General features: G+C 37.3%; 1 protein-coding gene across 2 annotated transcripts in view; it reads left to right on the plus strand.

The window, feature by feature from the left end:
- Positions 1-11,183, plus strand: part of cpeb2 (cytoplasmic polyadenylation element binding protein 2) — a 128,206-nt gene extending 117,023 nt beyond the window's left edge. For both annotated transcript variants that reach the window (XM_072555938.1, XM_072555949.1), the window contains one exon: positions 7,253-11,183. In XM_072555938.1, coding sequence (XP_072412039.1) covers positions 7,253-7,480 — 228 coding nt within the window. In that variant the 3' untranslated portion in view covers positions 7,481-11,183. The remainder of the gene's footprint in view (positions 1-7,252) is intronic.
- Positions 11,184-11,665: the final 482 nt, after the last annotated feature.

Below are 11,665 nucleotides of genomic sequence, written 5' to 3' on the forward strand. Positions count from 1 at the left end.
TTATTTTTCAGGCTGGAGGCCTGTGACCAGTGGAGTGCCACAAGGATCAGTGCTGAGCCCACTACTTTTCATTTATATAAATTATTTGGATGTGAGCATAAGCGGTATAGTTGTAAGTTTGCAGATGATACCAAAATTGGAGGTGTAGTGGACAGCAAAGAAGGTTACCTCCGATTACAACAGGACCTTGATCAGATGGGCCAATGGGCTGCAAAGTGACAGATGGAGTTTAATTTAGATAAATGGGAGGGTGCTGCATTTTGGGAAAGCAAATCTTAGCAGGACTCCTAAACTTAAGGTCCTAGTGAGTGCTGCTGAGTTAAAGACTTTGGAGTGCGGGTTCATAGCTCCTTGAGAGTGGAGTCGCAGGTAGATAAGGATAATGGAAAAAGACGTTTGGTATGCTTTCCTTTATCAGTCAGAGTATTGAGTACAGGAATTAGGAGGTCATGTTGTGGCTGTACAGGACATTGGTTAGGCCACTTTTGGAATATTGTGTGCAATTCTGGTCTCCTGTCTATCTGAATGATGTTGTGAGACTTGAAAGGGTTCAGAAAAGATTTACAAGGATGTTGCCAGGGTTGGAGGGTTTGAGCTATAGGGAAAGACTGAACAGGCTGGGGCTGTTTTCCCTGGAGCGTTGGAGGCTGAGGGGTGACCTTTATAGAGATTTATAAAATCATGAGTGTGGGTAGGATAATTAGTCAAAGTCTTTTTCCTGGGCTGGTGGAGTCCAGAACTAAAGGGCATAGATTTAGGGTGAGAGGGGAAAGATATGAAAGAGACCAAAGGGCAACTTTTTCACGCAGAAGGTGGTATGTGTATGGAATGAGCTGCTGGGAAAGAGGTAGAGGCTGGTAAAATTGCAACATTTAAAAGGCATCTGGAATAGGAAGAGTTTGGAGGGATTTGGCCAGGTGTTGGCAATTGGGACTAGATTGGGTTGGGATATCTGGTCGGCATGGACAAGTTGGAATGAAGGGTCTGTTTCCATGCTGTACATCTATGACTCTATTCTGTCCAATTATTATAGTTCTTTGGTTTATTTCAGTATAAATGCACTTGTTCAATTGAATGGCCACATGAAATATCCAAGAGTCCATTCAATTTTGAGTCAGTTTTTCATCAAATACTGTGATCTATCATGGTGTCAGTTGAGGGTGTGAATGAGAAGATTGTCTGCCTGTAAGGCAGTGTTGCACTATTATTTAAGTGATTCATGATATTATGGTGATGCATATGCCACTTTCATTAGATTTTTATTGCTTAATGTGTTTATTTTTATTGATTATGTGGACCTCTTGATTATCCAGAATATTTGATCAAATGAGAAACTCCTGAAGCCATTGGTGCTGATTAATAAAACGTTTGTTGTATTTAGCTTCTGTACCAGTTTTGTTTCAAGAATCCCCAGACCCTGCTGGTAGTGAACTAAGTCAATATCTACTTAAAGGTTTTTACAGTCTGTTTTAGTGCCTTTTGCTCATTTAATTGATATTCTGTTCTCCATTTATTTCAGTTTCTTGATCTTCCTTTATCCCCTCTAAAATCCTCAATTGTCAGCTTTATTAGTATCGTTGGCAACTTTATAGACCAATATCTTTTAACCTTATGCAAAGTTTAACTTTCTTTGTTGGCCTTGGTTGACGGACTTTGTTGTGAATTTTATGCGAAGAAATGCGTAGTTGCTATACTATGTCATCCATTCCTTAAAGACTATTCATTACATATCTAATCATATCTTTTCATGTATTTTACCACTCTAACGCAGTTAATTTTCCCCCATTCATTTATAATTCCTTTTGATCACATTTAATACCTTGGGTTCAGATTGAGTAACTTCACTTTCAAATATAACGTTCATATTATGGTCTCGTTTTATGGTGTGAGTGTGACTTGCCAATTATCAGCCTCTAGTCTCAAATTCTCCTGTAAGCTAATATGCTAACCATTAATTTGGTTCTAGCTAGCTAGGCGGTGGGAAACTAGCCTGCCTGAGCTACTGCTGTTGAGCTACATATTAACTAGTTTGAATCATGCAGCACCCTTGCACGCACTTGAGACTGTTAGCTCTTGATGATTTGTTAAATTCTTTGAAGTTCGTTGTGTCTTAACCAGGAGAGTACATGCATAACAATTTTTGGCAAACAGAAACTGCATGATTTGAATATCTAAATGTGAGGCTGAATTTGTGTGTGCCAGATACCCAGCCAGCCAAAGAATACTTTTTCCGAGATTTATTGTAGTTGCCATTTTTGTTGATTTTAAAATTAATATATTTTCCACGATTTAGCATTTTTGCTGTCCTAGGTTTTGTTCCTTTTATTAATTTGTTAGCTAAGCTCTCACATGTGTCCCATAACTTTAATTAACAGCAGCACCATGCATGCATAATTTATTAATATGCAATTTCTGCAGATGTGATTAAATGAAGCATATATTTATGGTGTCATTGTTCTTGTGAAGAGGCTGAGGCTATAAATTAACATTAAACTCTTCAGCTGTTCAAATTAACCTCCACATACTTCATGCTGGCATATTAATTTTACACTCAATAGTTGTGTACATAGTCATTGCGTTATCAAGCTTAAATAAGCTTGAACCGAACAATCTTACACTGCTAAATTCAAAGTGTCTTTTTGCAGATGGGGAATTGACTTAAACTGAACATTGTTTTATGAACTATTGTGTTTCTTGGTGTCTTGTATAAATAAAGGACGTTGACAACAAGTGTAAATGAAAAAGGTTTCTGTGCCATTACGTTGGATTAATGTGCGTGCATTTGTGTTTGGGGAAAACTGAAGCTATTGGTTTTGATCCTCATTCCAAATTCTGTTCTCTAGTAATAATCTGAGATTGCACTTCTGTTTACAACCATGGAGTCATAATCAATCCCAAAATGAACTGTCAAACTCATCTGTAAATTCACTGAAATAATCTAATTTTACACCTCTAACATCTGTACCATTCTCAGCTTGACTGCTCCTGTGAAATCCTCACTCATGCTTTTTGTGACCTGTAGTCTTGAATCTTCCAAGATGTAGACTCCTGGCCACTCTCTCAATTAACTTGAGCTCATCCCAAACTCTGCCATTTTAATAACTCAACAAGTTTCAGTCACATGTGTTTACTGACCTATGTTGAGTTCCAATCAAACACCAACATAGTTTTAAAATTCTCATCTTGGCTTACAAATTCCTCATCTTGGTTTACAAATTCCTCCATAGCTTGGCACGCCCTATTTCTAATCTATTTCAGTCCCATAGCCCTCCAAGACATTTCTGTTTTCATTTTTGTGAATATGCACACAAACTGAGTATTTTGAATGCTTAATCACTTTTGAGAGATGAATGAGTGCATTAGTTTGCATCTATCACTGTTTCTTAACTTGTTCACACTGTTTAAATTAGCTCAGTGGAACATGATTGGATTACCAGTATGCTGTTTTCTAAGTATGATATAGCCACAGTTAATCTGTTAATCTAAGGTTAATTTGACAATTGACTTTTTCAGTCTACATATGAGAATGAGAAAATGAGGTGAACAAATAACGCCTTTTAAATAAAAGTAACCATTTCAATTTTTTGGTTTTATGGTGGATTATAGTAGTTTATTTTTGATCTGAGCAGGTTTATTAAAGTGTATTGTTTGATCTGTCATGGCAATGCTCGCAGGGAGTCCAGGGTAAAGAGATCTTACCTGTGATAAAATTAACACAACACTAGGTTATAGTCCAACAGGTTTAATTGAAAGCACACAAGCTTTCGGAGTGTCACTCCTTCAGGTGTTTGACAATCAATTAAACCTGTTGGACTATAACCTGGTGTTGTGTGATTTTTAACTTTGTACACCCCAGTCCAACACCGGCACCTCCAAATCATTCCTTGTGGTTTGTCATGCTGTGAACCTGACTGATACTGAATGCTGTGAACCTGACTGATACTGAATGCTGTGAACCTGACTGATACTGAATGCTGTGAACCTGACTGATACTGAATGCTGTGAACCTGACTGATACTGAATGCTGTGAACCTGACTGATACTGAATGCTGTGAACCTGACTGATACTGAATGCTGTGAACCTGACTGATACTGAATGCTGTGAACCTGACTGATACTGAATGCTGTGAACCTGACTGATACTGAATGCTGTGAACCTGACTGATACTGAATGCTGTGAACCTGACTGATACTGAATGCTGTGAACCTGACTGATACTGAATGCTGTGAACCTGACTGATACTGAATGCTGTGAACCTGACTGATACTGAATGCTGTGAACCTGACTGATACTGAATGCTGTGAACCTGACTGATACTGAATGCTGTGAACCTGACTGATACTGAATGCTGTGAACCTGACTGATACTGAATGCTGTGAACCTGACTGATACTGAATGCTGTGAACCTGACTGATACTGAATGCTGTGAACCTGACTGATACTGAATGCTGTGAACCTGACTGATACTGAATGCTGTGAACCTGACTGATACTGAATGCTGTGAACCTGACTGATACTGAATGCTGTGAACCTGACTGATACTGAATGCTGTGAACCTGACTGATACTGAATGCTGTGAACCTGACTGATACTGAATGCTGTGAACCTGACTGATACTGAATGCTGTGAACCTGACTGATACTGAATGCTGTGAACCTGACTGATACTGAATGCTGTGAACCTGACTGATACTGAATGCTGTGAACCTGACTGATACTGAATGCTGTGAACCTGACTGATACTGAATGCTGTGAACCTGACTGATACTGAATGCTGTGAACCTGACTGATACTGAATGCTGTGAACCTGACTGATACTGAATGCTGTGAACCTGACTGATACTGAATGCTGTGAACCTGACTGATACTGAATGCTGTGAACCTGACTGATACTGAATGCTGTGAACCTGACTGATACTGAATGCTGTGAACCTGACTGATACTGAATGCTGTGAACCTGACTGATACTGAATGCTGTGAACCTGACTGATACTGAATGCTGTGAACCTGACTGATACTGAATGCTGTGAACCTGACTGATACTGAATGCTGTGAACCTGACTGATACTGAATGCTGTGAACCTGACTGATACTGAATGCTGTGAACCTGACTGATACTGAATGCTGTGAACCTGACTGATACTGAATGCTGTGAACCTGACTGATACTGAATGCTGTGAACCTGACTGATACTGAATGCTGTGAACCTGACTGATACTGAATGCTGTGAACCTGACTGATACTGAATGCTGTGAACCTGACTGATACTGAATGCTGTGAACCTGACTGATACTGAATGCTGTGAACCTGACTGATACTGAATGCTGTGAACCTGACTGATACTGAATGCTGTGAACCTGACTGATACTGAATGCTGTGAACCTGACTGATACTGAATGCTGTGAACCTGACTGATACTGAATGCTGTGAACCTGACTGATACTGAATGCTGTGAACCTGACTGATACTGAATGCTGTGAACCTGACTGATACTGAATGCTGTGAACCTGACTGATACTGAATGCTGTGAACCTGACTGATACTGAATGCTGTGAACCTGACTGATACTGAATGCTGTGAACCTGACTGATACTGAATGCTGTGAACCTGACTGATACTGAATGCTGTGAACCTGACTGATACTGAATGCTGTGAACCTGACTGATACTGAATGCTGTGAACCTGACTGATACTGAATGCTGTGAACCTGACTGATACTGAATGCTGTGAACCTGACTGATACTGAATGCTGTGAACCTGACTGATACTGAATGCTGTGAACCTGACTGATACTGAATGCTGTGAACCTGACTGATACTGAATGCTGTGAACCTGACTGATACTGAATGCTGTGAACCTGACTGATACTGAATGCTGTGAACCTGACTGATACTGAATGCTGTGAACCTGACTGATACTGAATGCTGTGAACCTGACTGATACTGAATGCTGTGAACCTGACTGATACTGAATGCTGTGAACCTGACTGATACTGAATGCTGTGAACCTGACTGATACTGAATGCTGTGAACCTGACTGATACTGAATGCTGTGAACCTGACTGATACTGAATGCTGTGAACCTGACTGATACTGAATGCTGTGAACCTGACTGATACTGAATGCTGTGAACCTGACTGATACTGAATGCTGTGAACCTGACTGATACTGAATGCTGTGAACCTGACTGATACTGAATGCTGTGAACCTGACTGATACTGAATGCTGTGAACCTGACTGATACTGAATGCTGTGAACCTGACTGATACTGAATTCAATGTCTGAGTACAAGGGCACTATAAACAACTTAGTCCATTCCAGTGGGAACAAATGAGACTCATTGACCAAAAGCCCTTTTCAAGGAAAAGAAAATTAGATTTTATTGTTGATGTAATTGTAAAATATTGAAAACCAGCTCAAAACAATAAGCATACATCTCGAATGACAAAATGTGATTAGTTAACAACTAATACACGTGCACAGGGCTCAATCATATCCTTGTGCAACACAGCAAAGGACACTTTCGTGAATTTGACTTGATTTACATATTGCTGTTGTCCCATTTACAGTGTGCATTTATTGTTAACCTGGTATAAGATCATCCATTTAAATCAACTTGGTCAGTAGGATGTATTTTTCCAGCCTGTGGTATTTCGTTTTAGCATCTGGTGAACCCAGATCCACTCCAGCCGATCTAAACTTTTGTCCCTATCTTGATTTGATTTGAGACTGTCAATAACAAAGATAAAGCTAATATTAGCAAAACATTTTTTTTGCAAAAGAATGGAGATGTATTCGGACTACTTTTTCCACATGCCATGTTCTATGACATCTCCCCCTTTGGTTCAGTCTTCTGGGCTTTGCCAGTCGGTAGAGTTTTTACCAACAGTAGCTAAAATATAATTTCTCTTTTAGAAAGAGAAACACTCAATTATGCGTCACTTTTATGCTTCCATCTGCGGGCTTTTTGGTGTAATCAGCTATTTCCTGCATTGCAGCCAATAAGACATGAAACAATTGATTAGTATCAAGAGTTGGGAACTTAGTTTATTTATTTTGTCTCATCTCTTGAAAATAGATCATGGAGCATGGTGACTCAGCACATTCAAAATAATTCCAACATGATGAGCATAGTTTTAATAACTTGAAAACTTTAAGTCTAATTTATATGCCCTGAGCATTTTTGATCCTCATTTCTTGTACTGACTGTAAGGAAAGAAATATTAACCATAAATTCCACTTTCTTCCAACAGGTGGAAGTTAAGCCATACGTGCTAGATGATCAAATGTGTGATGAGTGCCAGGGTGCTCGATGCGGTGGAAAATTTGCTCCATTTTTCTGTGCCAATGTCACTTGTCTGCAGTATTACTGTGAATTTTGTTGGGCAAACATCCACTCTCGTGCCGGCCGGGAGTTCCACAAACCGCTGGTGAAGGAGGGGGCCGACCGCCCTCGACAGGTTCACTTCCGCTGGAGCTGAACATAACATTCAGGCACCTGAAGGATCATGACAGATGAAAAGAGGAGAGTGCATGAGGCTTAAAAAGGCTGAAGAAACCATGAATAGTTAGGAGAAATAAGTGCATTCTTCTGCCTCCTACCCCAGCTCTCGATGCATACATCATATATAGCAGCTAATACACTACAGGCCTCTGTTTGTCACCAAAACCCTGCATCTCAGGCTTTACTAACTTTTTTGAGGTACTTTCATGTTTTTGGAAAAAAGGATTTTTTGTAGTTTTTTCAAGTTATTTTTTTATATAAGAAAAACTTAAAATTAGAAGTGAGAATGTTGCCACTTAGGGGCGCACAGTTTGCTGCTATCTTTAATGGGTGGAGCATGCACTTATTTCCAGAAGCTCAGTTTCATCTCCAAGACCTGTCCCTAGTAATTTTACCAAAGGTAGCAAATAGTAGGAGGCAAGTTTAGCTATAGATGAGTGATTTCTGCCACACAAAATTTTATTTTTTAATGTTGCTATTTGCAATGTATACACAAACTTTTTAAAAAAAAAAGTAGGGTTACGTTTTTGCTCTCCATTTTGACTTGCAAGAAATAATACCTCAAGAGACTGATCTGGTTTAACAATTTTAGCATTTTTATTATTCTTGAGCTACAATAGAAGCTTTGCTGCTATATAGGTATGTTAAATGCCAGAACATGCAGTAACAAAATGGGATCAGAAACATAATTATAGCAGCTGCATTATGGAAGAATTAGATGCAGACAGCAATGGCCTAGACTGCCACAGATTAGAATGTGAATTTAAACAATTGCATGTTTACTTGTACACCTTATGCATGCACTAAAAGTATATTCATACATGTTCCTTCACAGCAATGGATGTGATGTCAGTTTTTGGCAAGCATTCAGAAAAACTAGTTCGCATGAAAGAAAGGTACAACAATAGCTTAAAATAAAAAGAGGAAAAAAAAATCTAACTTGCATGTATTAATGTGACTCCTGTAACAAGAATGTCCTACTGCTACACTTTGTGTACATTATGCAAAATAGCTTTTAGAGTAGATGTGCAGCCACTATTGTAACCTGGTGGGTTGTGGAGTTTGATTTTTGCAGACTGGATGTAATCTCGTATTCCTTGTGCAATCTTGTTAATATGTGTGTTTTTGTTTAGTGTTGTAAGTTGCTGTCCTAAATATAAATTTAAAAAGTAGATAGAATTCTAAAACAAATTAGTACATGGTAAACAATGGGATAAAAAGCTTTTGATTTCATTGCCCCTTTCATAAAACTCTTTGGTACAATGGCTCAGACTTCCTCTAAAAACCAAAGATGGCCAGCACACTGCTAAACAATCACCAAACTCCAAGCCCCTCCAAAAATGTTATAAAATGGTACTGATTACATCACACAAGTTACATGATTTAGCAAACTAGCCATTTTAAAGTCAAAATGGAGATGACTATGGTGTTAAATTAACCTGGTTTGACATTAAAGCATTGAATTTCTCTGCAGTTTAACCACACTAGAATGAAAAATGTATTGTAAGCTGCTGAAAGTTATGCGGGTGTCAATTATTTATTCAATAAAGGTGATCATGCCATTACAAGCATTTACTGTATAGAACAACTGTATATAATCCTTAGGGACAATCTTTTTATGTAAGCAAGATGTTGGTCTTGAACATTTGGTGGTCTCCTGATGTGCTTTTGTGTATGTAGTTTATGTCTAACTCTGCTGTTTATAGTGATTGTGATGCACATTTTAAAATGTTTGAAGTCAATGCTGTTTTGAAGAATAGCTTTTTTACTAATTTATTTATTGGCTAATGCCCCATTTGTTACTTACCATGGTTCTCCAGGCTATTTGGAGCATTCGTTCTCTGCCAAATTTGTTCCATTTTCTGACACCCATATTGGCATTTGTTATGCACTAATTTTGTATCTTGGTGAGAGTTCTTTCCAACAGTCAGCTGTTTTAGGGCACACTTTTTGACTGATGGCATCTCCTTTGCAATACCTCAATTTTCTGAATTTAGAAGAGAAATTGATAGTTTTGCTATGTTTATTATTGAAAGGTCTGCATATATAATTTAACTCAGCAAATAAATGATTTAACAAATTGATAATTTTATTTTTCCATACATTTTGCTTCCTAAATTTGGAAGGTCGAAACATTTATAAACTAACATGGTAACTTTAGGAGGACTCTTCCACATAAAACTGCAGAACCTAAGTGCAGTAATTTGAAATGTCCCCAACTCCTTAAGTAAAATTAAAGGCGTAAAATCACCAAGATAGTTTAAATTAATTTGATTTATATAAATCTTAAATGAGCCCTTTTTAAGGGTGGGGTGGTGGTAGAATGATTTTTGTTTCATCTGCTGTCATTTCTTTCCTGAGACAACCTTATTACTGTAGCACCTGAATTATTCAGCATTGCCATGGAGAAAATGGCAAACACTGTAATGCATCTTTTTTAAAGAAATCATATTTATTTTCACTATTTTTGTAGAAATGTAATTATTTTGTTTTGATTGTATTATTTTTATATTCTAATAAGCTTGTTCACATACTGTGTTCCCCGAATGTATGTATTTCTGCCCAGGTGCAGGGCTCTGCAGAGAAATTAATTTTTTTAAAACCATGCTGTGTTTTTGCAAAAGAAAACATAAGCAAATATATTTTATGGGAAACACTTGACATTTTAACCCCTGTTGCATCTGGCCATGAGGCCTTTCCTCAAAGATGCTGAAAGACTTGAATATAACACATTTTGGAAGGCTGACTAACCTCGACTCTGTGTTGTGATGTGCAATACTGTTTCTAATGTTTGTAAGAAAAGAAAAAGAATAACAGTGTAAACCTTTTAATGCAGATTTATTTTTTTCATTGCATATTTGCAAACTAGTTATCCACAGTCATTTTTTTACTGTCAGAAATTTTACCCCTTTGTCATGCTAATATTTTTAAATCCAGAGATCTTTGTACTGATGTAAATGATTGTAGTTATTTTGGATAGTGTTTTGCTAAAAAAAGATAAAAAGGAGATACTTTTCATGCATATTTGCCTATTTTGTTCTTATTTTATTTTACTTTAAAAATACGACTACTTTTTCAACTGTAGCATGATACTTGGAATAATTTTCTTATTCAGCCAGTGTCATTAATATTATTTTGTATTTTTGTGAAAACATAATTTTATGATGCTAATTCTTAAAATTTATTTTATGTTGATTTATTTTTGGAGCTAAAATCTTTGTAATATTGTTAAAGTCTCTAGATTCTAATTAAATGCTTGTGTATAGATTCAGAGCAGTGGTTTACAGGAGTGTTTCGGTTGTAATTAGCAACTAATGGTTCTTGTTATGCAAATTAGACAGCCATCAATTTCTGCCAATTCTGTTCATTTTTTGTACTTTATAGGGCAAGTTGATTAGTACTTTTGATTTTTAAATAAAGGAGAACCCATGCTTTTATGGACACAAGATCACCTCAAGCTTGATTTAGTTTCATTTTCAACTTCTTTACTTCCTTTGTTTTCATATTTCTGTTGATGTCTAATCCTCCAGTCTGTCTGTTGTACTGGTGATAATTCTGTACTGGAATGGTTTGCTGCCACTATTTATATTAAGTAATTTTTAAATATTTGTAATATTAACTGTTGACTGAATTAATAAACCATTAAACTATTTGCATGTTTGCTCAATGCTAAAAACAAAGTACCTGTCAGCTGTCCTATTTGGAAGTGGAAAATTAACTCCTCTTTCCAGTGTCTGACTCTTGAGTAAAGAGTGTTTTAGGTTGCACTGAAACTTGTGTCTCTGGAATGCGAAGTTTCACAATCTAAATGTTAAAATTATTGCAATTACCTGCTGCAGCAGAATTTCTACTAAGGCTATCATATTTATCTTGATGGAATCTAGTGACTGTTGACAAACTCAGCAATTTAATAGCTCACCGAACGTTAACATAAACATGCCGCATCCACCTCTAAACTAGCAACAAGAGCAGTCAACTAAAAGCAATTTACTACAGATGCTGGGTATTCTGAAACAAAAACAGAAAATGCTGGAGAAACCCAGCAGATCTGGCAGCGCTTGTGGCAGGAGAAAATGTTTACAATTCAAACTCAAAAGACCCATCTTCAGGAAAGGTGGGTTTGGTTCAAAATTGTTCCATTGTTTATTAATTATGACAGATT

This window comes from Chiloscyllium punctatum, chromosome 1 (genome assembly GCF_047496795.1).
Source record: "Chiloscyllium punctatum isolate Juve2018m chromosome 1, sChiPun1.3, whole genome shotgun sequence".
Classification (NCBI taxonomy): domain Eukaryota; kingdom Metazoa; phylum Chordata; class Chondrichthyes; order Orectolobiformes; family Hemiscylliidae; genus Chiloscyllium; species Chiloscyllium punctatum.